At 47.8% G+C, this 22770-nt stretch overlaps 3 protein-coding genes and 1 long non-coding RNA gene across 5 annotated transcripts in view; 3 read left to right on the forward strand and 1 right to left on the reverse strand.

Annotated features, from left to right (window-relative positions):
- Positions 1 to 5038: 5038 nt before the first annotated feature.
- On the forward strand, positions 5039 to 8166 carry si:dkey-219e21.4 (E3 ubiquitin-protein ligase TRIM62). Of its 2 annotated transcripts, XM_046329534.1 has the most exons (7): positions 5039 to 5194; positions 5734 to 5972; positions 6236 to 6331; positions 6640 to 6873; positions 6968 to 6987; positions 7123 to 7253; positions 7399 to 8166. In XM_046329534.1, exons 2-7 carry the CDS (start codon positions 5736 to 5738, stop codon positions 8016 to 8018), a joined length of 1338 nt encoding a protein of 445 aa, XP_046185490.1. In that variant the 5' UTR covers positions 5039 to 5194; positions 5734 to 5735; the 3' UTR covers positions 8019 to 8166. The 2 variants fall into 2 exon arrangements, with proteins under 2 accessions (XP_046185490.1, XP_046185491.1); XM_046329535.1 differs by lacking the exon at positions 5039 to 5194 and having other exon boundaries at positions 5201 to 5972.
- A 916-nt stretch (positions 8167 to 9082) lies between these two features.
- Positions 9083 to 11278, reverse strand: LOC124014477. The gene is made up of 4 exons (XR_006835029.1): positions 11119 to 11278; positions 10684 to 10801; positions 9675 to 9757; positions 9083 to 9198 (listed from the first exon to the last, which is right to left on the reverse strand). It is a non-coding gene; the product is annotated as an uncharacterized LOC124014477 (long non-coding RNA).
- LOC124014474 (tripartite motif-containing protein 14-like) overlaps positions 9128 to 22770 on the forward strand; it is a 435501-nt gene continuing 421858 nt past the window's right edge. The window contains exon 1 of the mRNA XM_046329537.1: positions 9128 to 9320. The gene's annotated coding sequence lies outside the window, so the exon portion shown is untranslated. The remainder of the gene's footprint in view (positions 9321 to 22770) is intronic.
- The window catches only part of LOC124014470 (actin-binding LIM protein 2-like), a 121833-nt gene continuing 111236 nt past the window's right edge, over positions 12174 to 22770 (forward strand). The window contains exon 1 of the mRNA XM_046329521.1: positions 12174 to 12569. Within this exon, the coding sequence (XP_046185477.1) occupies positions 12560 to 12569 (10 nt within the window). The 5' untranslated portion in view covers positions 12174 to 12559. The remainder of the gene's footprint in view (positions 12570 to 22770) is intronic.

Below are 22770 nucleotides of genomic sequence, written 5' to 3' on the forward strand. Positions count from 1 at the left end.
CTCGTACACTAATACACACTGGGGTGTGACTCTGACACTGCATTCACTCTGCAAAAGACATTACTCAATACAGAACTCTGGGGACCAGTAGAGGATAGCAGTGTATCACTATGATTCAAATGAATCGGAGCCAGATATTCAGAGGGCTGTTTACTAAAAAACAACCATGACACAAGGTTCATTGGAAGAAAATAAACAGAAAATCCACAGGGAATGGTGTTGATGACACATACAGGAAGAAATTAGTGGCTAACAAAGGAAGTGACACAAAAAAAATGATGCATTTACGCTTCACTCAGGTTCATGTGAATATGCATGCTGATTGCAAATCAGCTTCTTAAAAGGCTATATTTTCTACATATCACTTGCATAATAAATAATAATTGTGTGTATTCAGAAACTGAAGCTATACTAGCTAAACGCAGTGAGATCACAACACTATCCCAGAAGGTTCTGAGTTATCCTTCTCTATTGTCAGTCTGTTGCCTGCGCTCCTTCCTGGAAGGACATGAGTCACCTCCACTGTAAGGTGTATCAGTCCAGATCCGGATGGAATTCATAAAGGAATGATTTTCTCTATCTTCCGCCTCATCCGCCTGCAGGGTAGAAAAACATGGTGTTTCTATCCCACCGTCTTGAGCACAGAAAAATAAAATGGATGCCTTTCACCTGTTTTCTTAGGCAAATCTCCTCGAAAGCTCAGCTTTAGTTTCACACATACAGTCCAGTCAGTTATTTTGATGCAACGGCATTGACCTCATTTTGGAGGTAACGTCCAACATGCGCAGAGCCTTCTTCAACGACACAGCTTCTGTTCTCTGTGTGGACTAGTTCCTACTAGTGCTCCAAAACAGCATTACACATTGACATACAGCAGGAAATCAAGAACTCGGTGAATTCAAAATGGTGGTGTAACATGAGATTATCCATATTTATTAAGCAAAAACAAGATAAATGTCTTTAAAAGACTGACTGACTGTCTACAGTACAGCAACCAACCAATCACACACAAGCTGCCAACTAATGACTACTTCACATCTGCTACACACACACATCTCCCTTGCTGTGTGGTGAGTTGTGAAAGTGGGGTTGTGTGACCACTCTGCTGTCTCCTTCAACTTGTTGGCTCTGCGCTGGGCTCCAGACTGCCTCTTGGAATTTGACTTTTTGGGTTGTTGTTTGGGCAGGATCTTGCCTCCCTTGGTCTTACTGGGACAGGAGGGAGAGAGCAAGTTCAGACACACTCACACAGGCAAACACAATCCGTACAAACCCTCAGAGAAACACACCATTTAGGGTGTGTAACCAAACTGTACTGACACGGGTAGAGCTGGGAGCAGACAGTAGTTTGGTGCCAGCCCTGTCTGTCCATGTCTGTGTTTCTCTGTGTGCTGTGTCTGGGTATATGAAGTACAGTAAACTCACTTGTTGCTGGTCCTCTGTCTTTGAGGGGACAGGCTCTGCGTTTGTGCTTCAAGCTACCACAGTTGTAGCAGCCTTCCTGACCTGGGCTGTTCCCACAGGGGTGGTCCCGGGGGGGCACAGCGGCCACAGGGCTGGCAGTGACGCCAGGCTGGGGAGGGGGAGAGATGCCAGTCAAACCGTCACTCAACCCAAACCATGAACATCGGGGTTTGGCAGTGTTGGCAGTCTTGGAGATACTCACATGGTTTCACGTACTTCTGACACTCTTAGCAATACTTTCCCTGCTTCCCATTCTGAAAGAACAAAGAGAGAAGATAACTGAAAGTCTGTTGTGAAAAGTGATATCGCAGCACATGCACCTCTCATTCAACGGCAACGTAGCCAATTATTTCAGGTTAAAACTGTTGCAACATGACTTTTTCCGCCGGCCGTGGAGAAAGACATACCTTCGAAGGGCACACGTTGCATTTAACACAACGCTTGTTCTCAGACCACACATCTCTCTCACAGACTTCTCAGAATCTAAGAGAAGCAAAGACCAAGACAGACGAATCAAATGTCATCTCTTCAGAATTCCACTCTAATACTTATCTATATATAATATATATATTTTATCCCACCAAAATGAATCCTTTTTAAACTGACCAATAAGACGATCTAGATTTTCCATGTTCCATTTAGGAAGACATCTTAATATGATTAGATTACTGTAATAGGTAATTGGCTCATGTGCAACATGGAATAGTGGGTTGTACCTGTACCCCTCCTCTTTAGGGAGGATGATGTCTCGTGGTGTCAGGTTGGTGTGTGTACCTGTACCCCTCCTCTTTAGGGAGGATGATGTCTCATGGTGTCAGGTTGGTGAACAGGCGGACAGCTTACTGTCCATCTTTCCATGTTTGTAGATGGGATGGTTGTCATAGTTCACCTAGGAGAACAACAATGAGTCCATTTGATGGTGGAAGGACTACCCAGTGAGTCTGTTTGGTGATGGAAGGACTACCCAGTGAGTCTGTTTGGTGGTGGAAGGACTACCCAGTGAGTCTGTTTGGTGGTGGAAGGACTACCCAGTGAGTCTGTTTGGTGGTGGAAGGACTACCCAGTGAGTCCGTTTGGTGGTGGAAGGACTACCCAGTGAGTCTGTTTGGTGATGGAAGGACTACCCAGTGAGTCCATTTGATGGTGGAAGGACTACCCAGTGAGTCTGTTTGGTGGTGGAAGGACTACACAGTGAGTATGTTTGGTGGTGGAAGGACTACCCAGTGAGTCTGTTTGGTGGTGGAAGGACTACACAGTGAGTATGTTTGGTGGTGGAAGGACTACCCAGTGAGTCTGTTTGGTGGTGGAAGGACTACACAGTGAGTCTGTTTGGTGGTGGAAGGACTACCCAGTGAGTCCATTTGGTGGTAGGACTACCCAGTGAGTCTGTTTGGTGGTGGAAGGACTACCCAGTGAGTCTGTTTGGTGGTGGAAGGACTACCCAGTGAGTCTGTTTGGTGGTGGAAGGACTACCCAGTAAGTCCGTTTGATGGTGGAAGGACTACCCAGTGAGTCTGTTTGGTGGTAGAAGGACTACCCAGTGAGTCTGTTTGGTGGTAGAAGGACTACCCAGTGAGTCTGTTTGGTGGTAGAAGGACTACCCAGTGAGTCTGTTTGGTGGTAGAAGGACTACCCAGTGAGTCTGTTTGGTGGTAGAAGGACTACCCAGTGAGTCTGTTTGGTGGTAGAAGGACTACCCAGTGAGTCTGTTTGGTGGTAGAAGGACTACCCAGTGAGTCTGTTTGGTGGTAGAAGGACTACCCAGTGAGTCTGTTTGGTGGTAGAAGGACTACCCAGTGATTCTATTTGGTGGTAGAAGGACTACCCAGTGAGTCTGTTTGGTGGTAGAAGGACTACCCAGTGAGTCTGTTTGGTGGTAGAAGGACTACCCAGTGATTCTATTTGGTGGTGGAAGGACTACCCAGTGAGTCTGTTTGGTGGTAGAAGGACTACCCAGTGAGTATGTTTGGTGGTAGAAGGACTACCCAGTGAGTCTGTTTGGTGGTAGAAGGACTACCCAGTGAGTCTGTTTGGTGGTAGAAGGACTACCCAGTGAGTCTGTTTGGTGGTAGAAGGACTACCCAGTGAGTCTGTTTGGTGGTAGAAGGACTACCCAGTGATTCTATTTGGTGGTGGAAGGACTACCCAGTGAGTCTGTTTGGTGGTAGAAGGACTACCCAGTGAGTCTGTTTGGTGGTGGAAGGACTACCCAGTGAGTCTGTTTGGTGGTAGAAGGACTACCCAGTGAGTATGTTTGGTGGTAGAAGGACTACCCAGTGAGTCTGTTTGGTGGTAGAAGGACTACCCAGTGAGTCTGTTTGGTGGTAGAAGGACTACCCAGTGAGTCTGTTTGGTGCTAGAAGGACTACATATCGTAAAACAAAGTAAGTAGCCTTGTCTGAGCCAGAACGCCCATAGTCCAGGAGCCTATCTCCAGTTTCTGTAGCGTGTGGCAGCTTGATGTACAAGTACACCCCCTGGGCAGGACGCTAGTCTACCACAAGGCCTTACCCACAATCTGTAATGCTGAGTGACAAGCAGAGTGACATGGGTATACATACAGTACATTATAGTAAATGCACATTATTATCAATCATTGTCTTTTACTAATGTACACATGTCAAGCTGTGCTCCTAAGATTAGCCAATATGTCTGAATACAACTGGCTTGCCTGGTAGTCTAGCATGGTGAAAGAGGGGAAGTACTCCAGGATACGCAGTTCAAATAAGTATGGGAAGCTTCAAACCATGGGCATCTATCTCCACACTGTTCTCAGGAGAAACACACACACACACAAATAATAATAAATAAATAATAAAATAAAATCAGGTTAAGGATTTAAGTCCTTCATTTCTACTTATAAATATCTGGGAACATCTATGTCAATGTTTTGAATTGGAAAATGCATTATGTTTTTAATAATTAATCCAATCGATTGGCATTTCTTTTATTTCATTAGCGGAGACAAATTAGTTAAATGAAAAGCTAACTGGAGGTCTGCAGTTTCCTCTACGTTTCTGAGATTTGGGGGAAACTGTGGGCCAGAGGCTTCACCAGGCCCCCGCATGGAGGGTCAGACACCATGATCACTTTCTCCCCATTTTCCCCTCACTGAGGAAGGCTTGGACGACCCGCTCGCTGCCTGTCTAAAAACATTACATGGAACTCAATACTCATAAAAAGAAAAAAGGATCAAGCCTTTGGATAAAGGAATTTCACGACAATCATGAGGTTTAAACTTTAACCTCTCCTCTAAAGAAGTGGTGGTTGAACATGTTGAATTTCAAGACAATCATGAGGTTTAAACTTTAACCTCTCCTCTAAAGAAGTGGTGGTTGAACATGTTGCAATGACATAACTTGTCATAAAACTAAGCCTATCTGGAACAGACAAAAACAAGATTTCCACATGATATCTGCTAGTGCTTTCATTAAATCCTTCATTCTGTGTAACGTAGGATCACTATGAGCCTGGAGGATTAGGGTGGGACCGTCACGGCAGCTGGCCTCCTCCTGTACTTAACAGGAAGTCCACTGGTTTGTATGGGTGTGATCTATACATTACCAATCTTGGCAAGATAATCACTGAAAGGGCACTTGAGCAACAGTAAGACTCACTCACACAAACACACAGGAATCAGCTTGTTACTCGACACCACACCCTTGCTGGTGTTCAGTCTGACACATTCCTTGCAGACACGCACAGAGAACGGATGAGACATAGGAACAGAGTGAGTATAAACATACATACAGCTCATAAACATACATTAGGCTATACCAATATTGATTAGTTTGGGATTGTCGGGCACAGAACTCATTTCCTTAAAGCTGCAGGAGGGTTTATGATTAAATAACAGAAGGCATTGGTAAACTAGAGTCAAGAATTCCGTTCAATGTAATGCATTGAGCTATATGATGCATGAATCCATTCTGCTATCCTGCAATTAGCCTAGCTACCCTGCTAAATATTTATTTGACTAAGTTGTAGCAGTACCTGTATTTTGAAAACTTTTGACTAAGTTGTGCAAGGGTTTATCATAATGGAGCCTGGAGAGTCTCAACAGACAAGCCTCTCGAGACTGCAGCTTCTTAAAACCAGAGGAACGATCTCGCTTACGAAATACAATCACACAGCCATCACATCTGTTAGATTCAATTCTGAATTCACCTCCAAATGTCAACCACATCTTGAATGAAGGAGATTATCAAAGCCCAGTGGTAGGGAATAGATTCAAGTGTGTCGAAGTTGATGTGACTACCACTTTCTTAGCGATGGCAGATAAGGACCTAATAACCGATGACCAGAGACTGGAAGTGTCCCCTGGCTCTTTGCTCTCAGTCCAGAGTGGTGCTCTGGATCCCCTTGTAGAATATCAGGCAGTGCTACAGGATGGCACTCTCTCACTGGTCCCCCTCGACAGTCACGCTACTGGAGAGGGGGTGGTTCAGCCGTACCCTCGCTCCCCAAAGCTGCTCCGCAAGGTGGCTGCATCCAGACATCTCTCTGAGGTAAATGTTATGATAGTAACCGCTACTCGTCCTGTTACCAATGATTCCCTGGTGGTAATGTCTAGTATTTCACCTTTATTTAAACAAGACGGTCTCATTTGCACTAGCTATTTGGAAACCAATCGATTCAAAATCAATCGATCGTCATAAGCAGTGACTGAGAATCAATCTATTCAGAAGCAATTCTCATTTGCAGTAATTGAGAAAACCATCCATGAGAGTTTCACTCTGTGTTGTCCTCTCAAACCCCATCTGTGCTGTAGGAGCAGCTGTCTAGACGCCTGGAGGAACTGCAGTCAGAAAGAACCAGAACTAAGGCCCACATTCAATCTCTGAAGAAACGCAAGGCTGATCTCTCTGTGAGTACAACACTGCCTCCCTATGGTCCATAAGTGCCACTGCAGCCAAGGGCAACACAACCCATAGAGAATTCTCTCCATATTTCCTAACCTTGCATTTGTATAACGTAGACTAGCTGAAATAATGGATTAGAATGAGAGACTTGTTTTTTCTTACTCATAACACATCAAGGTCCCTAGCGCTGGTGCCAGTCTTCTAAATCATTTGTCATTGTCATGGCGAACGACATAGAAGTTGGCTCAGAAACAGACATGCATCTAAGCTATGGGTTCCCCTTAACTTCACAATTTCCTCACCTCTCGTGAAGAGGAGCACAGAGGTGATGAAGCACCAGGTGAGGGAGAGGGTCGAGGGCATGAGGGCCGCCCTGCAGAGAGACCAGCAGGCCATGATGGACTCTCTGGAGCTGGACCGCATAGAGACCAGCGCCAGACTAGACCATGTCCTGAAGGGCTGGGACCAACACCTAGGACAGGTCCAGAAGAGCATCACCACTACCCAGAAATCCCTGGGGCAGACTTGGACAGGGGGCGATAAACAGGTCTGATTTTAGATACTTCAGATTAACCACATGTCGGCTAACAGGAGTATCAGTGTTATGCCATTTCAACAAATCTGTGTACTCCGTTTTACAGAATCTTCCTGACAATCTCAGGTAAAAACAAATATAAAACAATACTCTAACTTCTCTCATTTGCTTGAGATGTTATGACTAGGCTTTTTTAAATGAAAATGTATAGGAACTCTGGGATTGGGATAAGACCATGTGGAACTGTCTGTCCCCCTGTAGCCATAAGAAGCCAGATGCTTCCGAAGCAGAGATCCGGCTGAACGAAGAGAGGTTTGAGAAGCTTCTGAAAACCCTACGCTCCTTCTACAAGGACCTGAAGGCCCAGCTTCACAGGAAGACACTGTTGCTGGGTAACAAACGTTATGTCTGCTTATCCATCTAGCCACAAGAGGCTATGATCAAATCTCTACATGGTAACATCTCATCGAGGTAGGATTTTGGGGGAAAAGTGGTGGTCACAGATACAGAAAGGGTTTCTGTTTTTATCCTTTGCAGATTCTTTCCCAGTGATGATGGACAGGCAGACCTGCCATAGCAAGATCACAGTGACGGGAGAAGGGCGAGGCATGTGCTTCTCTGACTTCGCCCAGTCTTCTCCAGAGCACCCTCTCCAGTTCGACAAGGTCTGCTGTGCCCTGGGCTCTGTCGCCGTGACAACGGGCCAACGCTACTGGGAGGCCGACGTCCGCTGCTGCTCCGCCTGGGCTGTGGGCGTGGCCTACGGCTGCCTGGACAGGAAGGGGCGCGACAAAAGCGCCAAGCTGGGGCGGAACAGAAACTCGTGGTGTGTGGAGCTCAGGCATGGCCGTCTCTCCGCCTGGCACAACGACAGGCACGTGTCGTGCTCCGCAAGCGGGCGAGGGGTGCCAGGCAGGGTGGGCGTGTGGGTGCACTACGAGAAGGGAAAGCTGGCGTTCTACGATGCCGAGACTATGAAGGTCCTGCAGGAGTTCTCTGCAGCCCTGACGACCGTGTTTGATAGGGTGCATCATCAGTTCACTGAGCCCCTGTACCCTGCGTTCTGCTTCCTAAGACCATCAGAGGGACAGGTGTGGCCCAGCCATATGGAGATACGGGACATCAACACTCCCATAGCGATCCATAAATGTCAATAAGCATTGTTCGATACGCACAGTCATGTACTGTTCAAAGTGTGTGCTCTACTCTCAACTCATTTCTATGCTGGTTTTGTTCACTCATAACAAATATTCATCTGCACAATGCATTGTGTGACCTTGTCAAATAAAACTGACCTGAAGTTTACAGCCAGTAGCAGACTTTTCATGGGGTCACCTTTACCTTCCTGGTTTCTTAGCTTGATTAGCTCATGGAGTCTGGAAGAAACAGTGAAATAAACAATCACACATAATAACAATCAATCCCAGAAACACTTAACATTGTAATACAGAACGTCTGTACTCATAATTATTGGCTATGATGCTTTTGATGGATATATTTAAAAACACAACAAGACGAATCACAACAACTCAAAGAGCGTAACAAAGCACTTGAATCTAACCTAAAACACCAGATCATGATCAGTAGGCACGAAGTGGAAGAAAACACCCTGGAAAGGCATGAAGCAGGAGGTACTATGTGGACCTATCTTGCAAAACATTTGACCCTGATTAACATGACCCCTGTTTAAACAACATGACGGACAGGAAGTCCAAATCAAAGCCCTCACCTGGGCGTCCCGACACAGAGAACCTTCCTGTAGCCCCGATTGGCAATGTTATCCAACAGGAAGTGACAGCTGTGGTCAGCGAACAGGTACTGGGTGTTACTCTTCTTGTTCTCCAAGGGTTTCAGCATCAGACTGGGCCTGCTCAGCCGGGCCTCTGTGATGTCATCTGCCTGCATCTTGTGAAGGGCATCTTCCCATTCTCCCGTTAGGAAGAGGAGCTGACAGTCTTGGCAGAACTTCATTCCTGGGGGAGAGAGAGGAACAAAACGTGGATTGGCTCCCCTTCCCATTCTCCTGTTAGGAAGAGGAGCTGACAGTCTTGGCAGAACTTCATTCCTGGGGGGAGAGAGAGGAACTTTTAAAACGTGGATTGGCGACATCTTGTGAAGGGCGTGGCCTTCCCATTCTCCTGTTAGGAAGAGGAGCTGACAGTCTTGGCAGAACTTCATTCCTGGGGGGAGGAACTTTTAAAACGTGGATTGGTGACATCTTGTGGATTGGTGACATCTTGTGAAGGGCGTGGCCTTCCCATTCTCCTGTTAGGAAGAGGAGCTGACAGTCCAGGCAGAACTTCATTCCTGGGGGGAAGAGCGAGGAACTTTTAAAACCTGGATGGGAAGAAAGAAACAAAACAACCATTGTTTTAATTGGATGAATATTATGTAGAGGTGGTGCGAAGAACTATCAAGTGAAATACTCATTATATGATCTGTCTGGCAACTTATCAAAGGTACTTAAGAGTTTTTTTATTTAACATTTATTTAACTAGGCAAGTCAAATTCTCATTTAACAATGACGGCCTAGCCCGGCCAAACCCTCCCCTAAACCGGACGACGCTGGGCCAATTGTGCGCCGCCCTATGGGACTCCCAATCACGGCCGGTTGTGATACAGCCCGGGATCGAACCAGGGTCTGTACTGATGCCTCTAGCACTGAGTTGCAGTGACTTAGACCGCTGCGCCACTCGGGAGCTTACAGTAGGACTGTTATCCACGGAACTATACTGTTCCACCTCTAACATGGAACGGAATAGTTACGATGATAGAGACCCACTTACACGTCTGGACAGGTGTAGGATATTTACCTGGAGCAGTACTCCTGATGGGTGGAAGTTGGCATCTTTGACCGGTTCACCTCCTCTTGGGCCCTAAGCCTGGCCTCAGACACCTACAACACAAACAGACATGTCACACACCTGGTGAAAACAAGGGAGTGTAGTTAGATACTCTATATGTGCAGAGGAGGCAGAGGCATTAATTAGGCTTCCATAAAAGGAATTGTAGGCTATTGTAGGTGTCATTTTGGCCAATTTATTTGGTTGTTGTGTTGTCTATAGTTTGTCTGTCTTTGTATAGTACACTTAATTTGTATAGAGGTCAATATATGTTGGGTGACTGGTCATGTCAAAGGTGAACAGGAAGTGGGTATGCACATGCAGCGATGGAAGAGGAAGCGAGACAACCCAATGTATTTTTTTTTCCCGGGTTCAATGAAAGTCAACTGGAGAATCGCAATTGCATAGTCCTCGCATCTACTCTCCTTCTCAAAACCCATTGGATGAAAAAGCTAGAGGTCCTCCCCCTCTGACCTCAAAGAGATTTTGAGAAGGAGGCGATGAGAGGACGCGAGGAGTATGCAAATTAGATGATCCTATTGAACTAAGTAGACCAGACCCAGCAAGCTTTTGCATTGGTGTCTTTGGGAGACACTCAGTTAAGTAGACCGGAACTGACTTTTTTTTCTTTCTTTTTTTACGGTAAAAGGCCTGAGTTAACGATCTTAACGTATCCACCATCTTAAGCACAGACATGGAGAGCATACAGTCAAGAGAACAGCTATGCATTTCAGAAACTGTGATAAAGCTCTTACCATTAACACATTGGAACTATGATATGCGCCTACTGTAATTACATCTGGCTGTATGGAAATGTTGTTAGCTACATGTGCTGCTAATAAATGGACACAATCGGTTTGTTTTGCACGCGTTTGTGAACATTTCCAATCACACCTGTGCTAGAGTGACCATCACGGGAACGGTCTATATATTAGGCCCACTATATTTGCCAGGGGATACAAAAAGAGAACTCGCTTACCTTTTCATCTTCCCACTGAAAGAAGGTGCATTATTTTCTGTCTCTGCACGCTGATCGCCAGAAAACCTCCGGCCTTTCTCCTCTCCTTAGCAGATCTTTTCAAACAACAATGTTGGACCTGCATTGGTCAACAGCATCAGCATACATCACCGAATAACTCTCATTCAGATGTAAGATACAACGAAACATAATATAGCAAGCTTTGGACCGTCGTTAGCAAGCTAGTATTCATATCATACTGTAGCTGGATTCATATGGCCCTTTCCCTAAAACCTAAAGCTAGCTAACTGGCAAATAGGTGTTGTTTTTGTCGCACTGCTTTGCTTTATCTTGGCCAAGTCTTAGTTGTAAATGATAACTTGTTCTCAACTGGCCTACCTGGTTAAATACAAAATAACTTTACTATCATTCAGCCGTAGCTTCACGTTTACTTACCGTGTTCACATGTGGTGCTTTTGTTGTCTCATGAAGAACAATCTATTCCAAATTCGTCTTCATCTGATCCTTTCAATTGAAGTAGAAATATGAGGTTATTTATGTATTTTTGTTGTTGTTTTTTAGAAATATGAGGTTATTTATGTATTTTTGTTGTTGTTTTTTAGAAATATGAGGTTACGATGAACACTGTTACCAGTGTTTCACGTACAACTTAGTTGCAACATTGTATAGTGTATTTGTTTTCATCGGTTGTAGTAAACAGCCTTGAAGACGAGGCTGTTATTTGACCACCAGGAGCCACTAAAAGCTCATGAAAATCCTAAAACCTTGAATAGCGCTTTACAGCAGGCCTGAACTGTTTTGTACTTTATACGCAGTGTTTAAATGTATTGATTTCTTCTAATGGTAGACTTCAAATCCAGAAGTGTAGTCTGAAGCTATAATGGATTCCAATTAATTTGTAATAACTCGATGAATAATTGAATGATCAGTCACAGCCATTATTGTGCATTTCCATCACGTGCATGTTTACCCCCCATAATTAAAAGTGATGTAGGCCTTTGTAAAATGTCTATAGGCTAATAGAATATACCGAACATAATACTCTTATAAAGAGGCGAACAATAATATTGGTGATGGGGGAATTACTTATATCTGAAGAACTAGACTTCACTCCAGGCTACAGCATTGTGTCCAGAACATTTGCTTATAAATGACCGTTTTATCTTCCTTTTCCCCGACTGACAAAAAGGCAACCTCTGAAGAATAAGCCATTGTTGCATTGCCTCTTCTCTATCCAGGGTGGACGAGGCGAAGCGACTGGTTTCAAGTATCGCCAAAAAAATCTGTCCAAAATAAGCCTAATGCGTTTTTATGGGCTTATTTTGGAGCTAAATTTGTAGCCTGCCTTTTCGCCTATGGGACAACTACTCCCATTGTTAGGGCGGATATATCAGCATCTCGTCATTATATCCAGATCTCTGCTCTATTGCACAGTGCAATCCAACGCGGTTTGTTTACACTGCGTCGCAGAACTCATAAATTGTAGTCCTAGAAAGACCCACTTGAGAGTCACTTTAACACTGGTTTCTATTGGTATAAACTATATTTCCCAGAAGCCCTTGTTTGCGGGGAGCGCAGTGGAGCTGTTCATCATCTGGCTGGAGGGATGTTTCTGCGGGCGCGATCGTACACCCACACCACGGTGCATGCCTGTCAGCGCTGAATCGCCGTCAGTAGATATCGCGCGTCAGTAGATTGTCAGCGGCAGACAATTCCATCGACATATTATTATAAGCTACATCTTCTGAGTCGACGGAAGCATCTTCTGCAAGGAGAGGCTTCATCAATGTGCAGCTCACAGTCCTGGCCAGAGGTGTGCAGTTGAATGAGGATAAATCTACTGTACCTCGGACAGTGAAGAAAACCTAGCATTACCATGAGCACAGGTAAGGTCTTCTGCCCTATTATAGACTATAGTGTATGTGAGGCATACGGTTTGATCATAGTAATTCGATGGCAATTACCAGTTTGTATGTTGACATTGTCATCATCCATGGTACTATCAGCTATTACACAGCAAAGCAATTACAGATTTAAGACAAGCATATTGATAGGCCTGCAATATCCATTGCCTCGACAAAGGTCCCACTTGAGCTATAGCTCCCCCACTGTGGAATGCCATTCATATGGCTACAGTATGTGGTGTAGAAATGCTCGCTAAGACTAGGTTTCCACTTCCAGACATATCATTATGTTGCATTGCTGTCTCCCCACATCTACAGGGGCCTAGCTACCTTTGCCTGGGAGCTGCAGGCTGATAGCCTGGTACACTGGTCTCAGTGTGAGGACATCAGTGTGTCAAGTCCTCCTCGTGTCCATCCTGTGTAATACAATGTCATTACATATGAATGACTCTAGTTATGGTTGTGACTAACATGCACAGTGCAGTAGCTGAGTAGTTGAAGAACATCATTGCTGTGAACATCATGCCCAGAAGACCTATTTGCCCAGTGTAGTGGTTACCAACCTTTTCTGGTTACTGTACCACCAACTGAATTTTGCTCTGCCCGGAGTCTCCCAGAAGTACCCCCTCACGTGCATTTGACCAGTAAGCCTATCTTCTCAAATACCCCCTGTGAATGGGCCCAGTACCCCCCAGGTACTACCCCCCAGTCCTAGTACCCCTGGCCTATGGTCTCAAAGCCATCATAGATGTGATGAACCTACGGACCTAGAAATAGTCTGAGCTGCCTCTCACTACTGAGTCAGAGCCACAACACAGGCAAGTCAGGCAAACCGCTTTAATGAGGTGGACAATCAATACCACAGTATTTTATTTATTTAACCTTTTTTTAAACTAGGCAAGTCAGTTAAGGACACATTCTTATTTAGAATGATGGCCTTCCCCGGCCAAACCCTATGGGACTCTCAATCACGGCCGGTTGTGATACAGCCTGGAATTGAACCAGGGTCTGTATTGACGCCTCTAGCACTGAGATGCAGTGCCATAGACCGCTGCGTCACTCGGGGGCTCCCCTGTTTGCACTGCTGATGAGAAGTTGTTGGAGTTTGTCTGTGAAATGAGGCAGGAATGCGTAACAGTCCTGAGTTATCATCAACACTGCCTTGTAAACTCTCCTGAGACATTTATTTAAAAAAAAGAAATGTTGTAGTCCATTTAGAACTGGGACACTGTCTGTCTTCTCTGAGCAGTGACGTTTTTGTCATGACACCTGTTTGTTAGAGCAATGTTGGATGGATGTAATGACTGATGTTGACGGAACGGTTAGTGGATTGGAATGGATGGAAATGGGAAAGTCTTCACCTATGTGTTCAGAGACTCACAGCTGGTGTCCTCATTGGTTAGTTCATCCTGTTGACCTGGCTGGTGTCCTCATGGGTTAGTTCATCCTGTTGACCTGGCTGGTGTCCTCATTGGTTAGTTCATCCTGTTGACCTGGCTGGTGTCCTCATGGGTTAGTTCATCCTGTTGACCTGGCTGGTGTCCTCATGGTTAGTTCATCCTGTTGACCTGGCTGGCTGGTTTCCTCATGGTTAGTTCATCCTGTTGACCTGGCTGGTGTCCTCATGGTTAGTTCATCCTGTTGACCTGGCTGGTGTCCTCATGGGTTAGTTCATCCTGTTGACCTGGCTGGTGTCCTCATGGGTTAGTTCATCCTGTTGACCTGGCTGGTGTCCTCATGGTTAGTTCATCCTGTTGACCTGGCTGGTGTCCTCATGGTTAGTTCATCCTGTTGACCTGGCTGGTGTCCTCATGGGTTAGTTCATCCTGTTGACCTGGCTGGTGTCCTCATGGGTTAGTTCATCCTGTTGACCTGGCTGGTGTCCTCATTGGTTAGTTCATCCTGTTGACCTGGCTGGTGTCCTCATTGGTTAGTTCATCCTGTTGACCTGGCTGGTGTCCTCATTGGTTAGTTCATCCTGTTGACCTGGCTGGTGTCCTCATGGTTAGTTCATCCTGTTGACCTGGCTGGTGTCCTCATGGGTTAGTTCATCCTGTTGACCTGGCTGGCTGGTTTCCTCATGGTTAGTTCATCCTGTTGACCTGGCTGGTGTCCTCATTGGTTAGTTCATCCTGTTGACCTGGCTGGTGTCCTCATTGGTTAGTTCATCCTGTTGACCTGGCTGGTGTCCTCATTGGTTAGTTCATCCTGTTGACCTGGCTGGTGTCCTCATGGTTAGTTCATCCTGTTGACCTGGCTGGCTGGTTTCCTCATGGTTAGTTCATCCTGTTGACCTGGCTGGTGTCCTCATGGTTAGGTCATCCTGTTGACCTGGCTGGCTGGTTTCCTCATGGTTAGTTCATCCTGTTGACCTGGCTGGCTGGTGTCCTCATGGTTAGTTCATCCTGTTGACCTGGCTGGCTGGTGTCCTCATGGGTTAGTTCATCCTGTTGACCTGGCTGGTGTCCTCATGGTTAGGTCATCCTGTTGACCTGGCTGGCTGGTTTCCTCATGGTTAGTTCATCCTGTTGACCTGGCTGGTGTCCTCATGGTTAGGTCATCCTGCTGACCTGGCTGGCTGGTTTCCTCATGGTTAGTTCATCCTGTTGACCTGGCTGGCTGGTGTCCTCATGGTTAGTTCATCCTGTTGACCTGGCTGGTGTCCTCATTGGTTAGTTCATCCTGTTGACCTGGCTGGCTGGTTTCCTCATGGTTAGTTCATCCTGTTGACCTGGCTGGCTGGTGTCCTCATGGTTAGTTCATCCTGTTGACCTGGCTGGCTGGTGTCCTCATGGTTAGTTCATCCTGTTGACCTGGCTGGCTGGTGTCCTCATGGCTTAGTTCATCCTGTTGACCTGGCTGGTGTCCTCATGGCTTAGTTCATCCTGTTGACCTGGCTGGCTGGTTTCCTCATGGTTAGTTCATCCTGTTGACCTGGCTGGTGTCCTCATTGGTTAGTTCATCCTGTTGACCTGGCTGGCTGGTTTCCTCATGGTTAGTTCATCCTGTTGACCTGGCTGGCTGGTGTCCTCATGGTTAGTTCATCCTGTTGACCTGGCTGGCTGGTGTCCTCATGGTTAGTTCATCCTGTTGACCTGGCTGGCTGGTGTCCTCATGGCTTAGTTCATCCTGTTGACCTGGCTGGCTGGTGTCCTCATGGCTTAGTTCATCCTGTTGACCTGGCTGGCTGGTGTCCTCATGGTTAGTTCATCCTGTTGACCTGGCTGGTGTCCTCATGGGTTAGTTCATCCTGTTGACCTGGCTGGCTGGTTTCCTCATGGTTAGTTCATCCTGTTGACCTGGCTGGTGTCCTCATTGGTTAGTTCATCCTGTTGACCTGGCTGGTGTCCTCATGGTTAGTTCATCCTGTTGACCTGGCTGGCTGGTTTCCTCATGGGTTAGTTCATCCTGTTGACCTGGCTGGTGTCCTCATGGTTAGGTCATCCTGTTGACCTGGCTGGCTGGTTTCCTCATGGTTAGTTCATCCTGTTGACCTGGCTGGTGTCCTCATGGTTAGGTCATCCTGTTGACCTGGCTGGCTGGTTTCCTCATGGTTAGTTCATCCTGTTGACCTGGCTGGCTGGTGTCCTCATGGTTAGTTCATCCTGTTGACCTGGCTGGTGTCCTCATTGGTTAGTTCATCCTGTTGACCTGGCTGGCTGGTTTCCTCATGGTTAGTTCATCCTGTTGACCTGGCTGGCTGGTGTCCTCATGGTTAGTTCATCCTGTTGACCTGGCTGGCTGGTGTCCTCATGGTTAGTTCATCCTGTTGACCTGGCTGGTGTCCTCATGGCTTAGTTCATCCTGTTGACCTGGCTGGCTGGTTTCCTCATGGTTAGTTCATCCTGTTGACCTGGCTGGTGTCCTCATGGTTAGTTCATCCTGTTGACCTGGCTGGTGTCCTCATTGGTTAGTTCATCCTGTTGACCTGGCTGGTGTCCTCATGGGTTAGTTCATCCTGTTGACCTGGCTGGCTGGTGTCCTCATGGTTAGTTCATCCTGTTGACCTGGCTGGTGTCCTCATGGCTTAGTTCATCCTGTTGACCTGGCTGGTGTCCTCATGGTTAGTTCATCCTGTTGACCTGGCTGGTTTCCTCATGGCTTAGTTCATCCTGTTGACCTGGCTGGTGTCCTCATGGCTTAGTTCATCCTGTTGACCTGGCTGGCTGGTTTCCTCATGGTTAGTTCATCCTGTTGACCTGGCTGGCTGGTTTCCTCATGGTTAGTTCATCCTGTTGACCTGGCTGGCTGGTTTCCTCATGGTTAGTTCATCCTGTTGACCTGGCTGGCTGGTTTCCTCATGGTTAGTTCATCCTGTTGACCTGGCTGGTGTCCTCATTGGTTAGTTCATCCTGTTGACCTGGCTGGTGTCCTCATGGGTTAGTTCATCCTGTTGACCTGGCTGGTGTCCTCATGGTTAGTTCATCCTGTTGACCTGGCTGGCTGGTTTCCTCATGGTTAGTTCATCCTGTTGACCTGGCTGGCTGGTGTCCTCATGGTTAGTTCATCCTGTTGACCTGGCTGGTGTCCTCATTGGTTAGTTCATCCTGTTGACCTGGCTGGCTGGTTTCCTCATGGTTAGTTCATCCTGTTGACCTGGCTGGCTGGTGTCCTCATGGTTAGTTCATCCTGTTGACCTGGCTGGCTGGTTTCCTCATGGTTAGTTCATCCTGTTGACCTGGCTGGTGTCCTCATGGTTAGTTCATCCTGTTGACCTGGCTGGTTTCCTCATGGCTTAGTTCATCCTGTTGACCTGGCTGGTGTCCTCATGGTTAGTTCATCCTGTTGACCTGGCTGGTGTCCTCATGGTTAGTTCATCCTGTTGACCTGGCTGGCTGGTTTCCTCATGGGTTAGTTCATCCTGTTGACCTGGCTGGTGTCCTCATGGTTAGTTCATCCTGTTGACCTGGCTGGTGTCCTCATGGTTAGTTCATCCTGTTGACCTGGCTGGCTGGTGTCCTCATGGTTAGTTCATCCTGTTGACCTGGCTGGCTGGTGTCCTCATGGGTTAGTTCATCCTGTTGACCTGGCTGGTGTCCTCATGGTTAGTTCATCCTGTTGACCTGGCTGGCTGGTTTCCTCATGGTTAGTTCATCCTGTTGACCTGGCTGGTGTCCTCATGGTTAGGTCATCCTGTTGACCTGGCTGGCTGGTTTCCTCATGGTTAGTTCATCCTGTTGACCTGGCTGGCTGGTGTCCTCATGGTTAGTTCATCCTGTTGACCTGGCTGGTGTCCTCATTGGTTAGTTCATCCTGTTGACCTGGCTGGCTGGTTTCCTCATGGTTAGTTCATCCTGTTGACCTGGCTGGCTGGTGTCCTCATGGTTAGTTCATCCTGTTGACCTGGCTGGCTGGTGTCCTCATGGTTAGTTCATCCTGTTGACCTGGCTGGCTGGTGTCCTCATGGCTTAGTTCATCCTGTTGACCTGGCTGGTGTCCTCATGGCTTAGTTCATCCTGTTGACCTGGCTGGCTGGTTTCCTCATGGTTAGTTCATCCTGTTGACCTGGCTGGTGTCCTCATGGTTAGTTCATCCTGTTGACCTGGCTGGTGTCCTCATTGGTTAGTTCATCCTGTTGACCTGGCTGGTGTCCTCATGGGTTAGTTCATCCTGTTGACCTGGCTGGCTGGTGTCCTCATGGTTAGTTCATCCTGTTGACCTGGCTGGTGTCCTCATGGCTTAGTTCATCCTGTTGACCTGGCTGGTGTCCTCATTGGTTAGTTCATCCTGTTGACCTGGCTGGCTGGTTTCCTCATGGTTAGTTCATCCTGTTGACCTGGCTGGCTGGTGTCCTCATGGTTAGTTCATCCTGTTGACCTGGCTGGCTGGTGTCCTCATGGTTAGTTCATCCTGTTGACCTGGCTGGCTGGTGTCCTCATGGCTTAGTTCATCCTGTTGACCTGGCTGGTGTCCTCATGGCTTAGTTCATCCTGTTGACCTGGCTGGCTGGTTTCCTCATGGTTAGTTCATCCTGTTGACCTGGCTGGTGTCCTCATGGTTAGTTCATCCTGTTGACCTGGCTGGTGTCCTCATTGGTTAGTTCATCCTGTTGACCTGGCTGGTGTCCTCATGGGTTAGTTCATCCTGTTGACCTGGCTGGCTGGTGTCCTCATGGTTAGTTCATCCTGTTGACCTGGCTGGTGTCCTCATGGCTTAGTTCATCCTGTTGACCTGGCTGGTGTCCTCATGGTTAGTTCATCCTGTTGACCTGGCTGGTTTCCTCATGGCTTAGTTCATCCTGTTGACCTGGCTGGTGTCCTCATGGCTTAGTTCATCCTGTTGACCTGGCTGGCTGGTTTCCTCATGGTTAGTTCATCCTGTTGACCTGGCTGGCTGGTTTCCTCATGGTTAGTTCATCCTGTTGACCTGGCTGGCTGGTTTCCTCATGGTTAGTTCATCCTGTTGACCTGGCTGGCTGGTTTCCTCATGGTTAGTTCATCCTGTTGACCTGGCTGGTGTCCTCATTGGTTAGTTCATCCTGTTGACCTGGCTGGTGTCCTCATGGGTTAGTTCATCCTGTTGACCTGGCTGGTGTCCTCATGGTTAGTTCATCCTGTTGACCTGGCTGGCTGGTTTCCTCATGGTTAGTTCATCCTGTTGACCTGGCTGGCTGGTGTCCTCATGGTTAGTTCATCCTGTTGACCTGGCTGGTGTCCTCATTGGTTAGTTCATCCTGTTGACCTGGCTGGCTGGTTTCCTCATGGTTAGTTCATCCTGTTGACCTGGCTGGCTGGTGTCCTCATGGTTAGTTCATCCTGTTGACCTGGCTGGCTGGTGTCCTCATGGTTAGTTCATCCTGTTGACCTGGCTGGCTGGTGTCCTCATGGCTTAGTTCATCCTGTTGACCTGGCTGGTGTCCTCATGGCTTAGTTCATCCTGTTGACCTGGCTGGCTGGTTTCCTCATGGTTAGTTCATCCTGTTGACCTGGCTGGTGTCCTCATGGTTAGTTCATCCTGTTGACCTGGCTGGTGTCCTCATTGGTTAGTTCATCCTGTTGACCTGGCTGGTGTCCTCATGGGTTAGTTCATCCTGTTGACCTGGCTGGCTGGTGTCCTCATGGTTAGTTCATCCTGTTGACCTGGCTGGTGTCCTCATGGCTTAGTTCATCCTGTTGACCTGGCTGGTGTCCTCATGGTTAGTTCATCCTGTTGACCTGGCTGGTTTCCTCATGGCTTAGTTCATCCTGTTGACCTGGCTGGTGTCCTCATGGCTTAGTTCATCCTGTTGACCTGGCTGGCTGGTTTCCTCATGGTTAGTTCATCCTGTTGACCTGGCTGGCTGGTTTCCTCATGGTTAGTTCATCCTGTTGACCTGGCTGGCTGGTTTCCTCATGGTTAGTTCATCCTGTTGACCTGGCTGGCTGGTTTCCTCATGGTTAGTTCATCCTGTTGACCTGGCTGGTGTCCTCATTGGTTAGTTCATCCTGTTGACCTGGCTGGTGTCCTCATGGTTAGTTCATCCTGTTGACCTGGCTGGCTGGTTTCCTCATGGTTAGTTCATCCTGTTGACCTGGCTGGCTGGTGTCCTCATGGTTAGTTCATCCTGTTGACCTGGCTGGTGTCCTCATTGGTTAGTTCATCCTGTTGACCTGGCTGGCTGGTTTCCTCATGGTTAGTTCATCCTGTTGACCTGGCTGGCTGGTGTCCTCATGGTTAGTTCATCCTGTTGACCTGGCTGGCTGGTGTCCTCATGGTTAGTTCATCCTGTTGACCTGGCTGGCTGGTGTCCTCATGGCTTAGTTCATCCTGTTGACCTGGCTGGTGTCCTCATGGCTTAGTTCATCCTGTTGACCTGGCTGGTGTCCTCATGGTTAGTTCATCCTGTTGACCTGGCTGGTGTCCTCATTGGTTAGTTCATCCTGTTGACCTGGCTGGTGTCCTCATTGGTTAGTTCATCCTGTTGACCTGGCTGGTGTCCTCATGGTTAGTTCATCCTGTTGACCTGGCTGGTGTCCTCATGGGTTAGTTCATCCTGTTGACCTGGCTGGCTGGTTTCCTCATGGTTAGTTCATCCTGTTGACCTGGCTGGCTGGTTTCCTCATGGTTAGTTCATCCTGTTGACCTGGCTGGCTGGTTTCCTCATGGTTAGTTCATCCTGTTGACCTGGCTGGTGTCCTCATGGTTAGGTCATCCTGTTGACCTGGCTGGCTGGTTTCCTCATGGTTAGTTCATCCTGTTGACCTGGCTGGCTGGTGTCCTCATGGGTTAGTTCATCCTGTTGACCTGGCTGGTGTCCTCATGGTTAGGTCATCCTGTTGACCTGGCTGGCTGGTTTCCTCATGGTTAGTTCATCCTGTTGACCTGGCTGGTGTCCTCATGGTTAGGTCATCCTGTTGACCTGGCTGGCTGGTTTCCTCATGGTTAGTTCATCCTGTTGACCTGGCTGGCTGGTGTCCTCATGGTTAGTTCATCCTGTTGACCTGGCTGGTGTCCTCATTGGTTAGTTCATCCTGTTGACCTGGCTGGCTGGTGTCCTCATGGTTAGTTCATCCTGTTGACCTGGCTGGCTGGTGTCCTCATGGTTAGTTCATCCTGTTGACCTGGCTGGCTGGTGTCCTCATGGCTTAGTTCATCCTGTTGACCTGGCTGGTGTCCTCATGGCTTAGTTCATCCTGTTGACCTGGCTGGCTGGTTTCCTCATGGTTAGTTCATCCTGTTGACCTGGCTGGTGTCCTCATTGGTTAGTTCATCCTGTTGACCTGGCTGGCTGGTTTCCTCATGGTTAGTTCATCCTGTTGACCTGGCTGGCTGGTGTCCTCATGGTTAGTTCATCCTGTTGACCTGGCTGGCTGGTGTCCTCATGGTTAGTTCATCCTGTTGACCTGGCTGGCTGGTGTCCTCATGGCTTAGTTCATCCTGTTGACCTGGCTGGCTGGTGTCCTCATGGCTTAGTTCATCCTGTTGACCTGGCTGGCTGGTGTCCTCATGGTTAGTTCATCCTGTTGACCTGGCTGGTGTCCTCATGGGTTAGTTCATCCTGTTGACCTGGCTGGCTGGTTTCCTCATGGTTAGTTCATCCTGTTGACCTGGCTGGTGTCCTCATTGGTTAGTTCATCCTGTTGACCTGGCTGGTGTCCTCATGGTTAGTTCATCCTGTTGACCTGGCTGGCTGGTGTCCTCATGGGTTAGTTCATCCTGTTGACCTGGCTGGTGTCCTCATGGTTAGGTCATCCTGTTGACCTGGCTGGCTGGTTTCCTCATGGTTAGTTCATCCTGTTGACCTGGCTGGTGTCCTCATGGTTAGGTCATCCTGTTGACCTGGCTGGCTGGTTTCCTCATGGTTAGTTCATCCTGTTGACCTGGCTGGCTGGTGTCCTCATGGTTAGTTCATCCTGTTGACCTGGCTGGTGTCCTCATTGGTTAGTTCATCCTGTTGACCTGGCTGGCTGGTTTCCTCATGGTTAGTTCATCCTGTTGACCTGGCTGGCTGGTGTCCTCATGGTTAGTTCATCCTGTTGACCTGGCTGGCTGGTGTCCTCATGGTTAGTTCATCCTGTTGACCTGGCTGGCTGGTGTCCTCATGGCTTAGTTCATCCTGTTGACCTGGCTGGTGTCCTCATGGCTTAGTTCATCCTGTTGACCTGGCTGGCTGGTTTCCTCATGGTTAGTTCATCCTGTTGACCTGGCTGGTGTCCTCATGGTTAGTTCATCCTGTTGACCTGGCTGGTGTCCTCATTGGTTAGTTCATCCTGTTGACCTGGCTGGTGTCCTCATGGGTTAGTTCATCCTGTTGACCTGGCTGGCTGGTGTCCTCATGGTTAGTTCATCCTGTTGACCTGGCTGGTGTCCTCATGGCTTAGTTCATCCTGTTGACCTGGCTGGTGTCCTCATGGTTAGTTCATCCTGTTGACCTGGCTGGTTTCCTCATGGCTTAGTTCATCCTGTTGACCTGGCTGGTGTCCTCATGGCTTAGTTCATCCTGTTGACCTGGCTGGCTGGTTTCCTCATGGTTAGTTCATCCTGTTGACCTGGCTGGCTGGTTTCCTCATGGTTAGTTCATCCTGTTGACCTGGCTGGCTGGTTTCCTCATGGTTAGTTCATCCTGTTGACCTGGCTGGCTGGTTTCCTCATGGTTAGTTCATCCTGTTGACCTGGCTGGTGTCCTCATTGGTTAGTTCATCCTGTTGACCTGGCTGGTGTCCTCATGGGTTAGTTCATCCTGTTGACCTGGCTGGTGTCCTCA

Source organism: Oncorhynchus gorbuscha, linkage group LG25, assembly GCF_021184085.1.
Source record: "Oncorhynchus gorbuscha isolate QuinsamMale2020 ecotype Even-year linkage group LG25, OgorEven_v1.0, whole genome shotgun sequence".
In the NCBI taxonomy this organism is placed as follows: domain Eukaryota; kingdom Metazoa; phylum Chordata; class Actinopteri; order Salmoniformes; family Salmonidae; genus Oncorhynchus; species Oncorhynchus gorbuscha.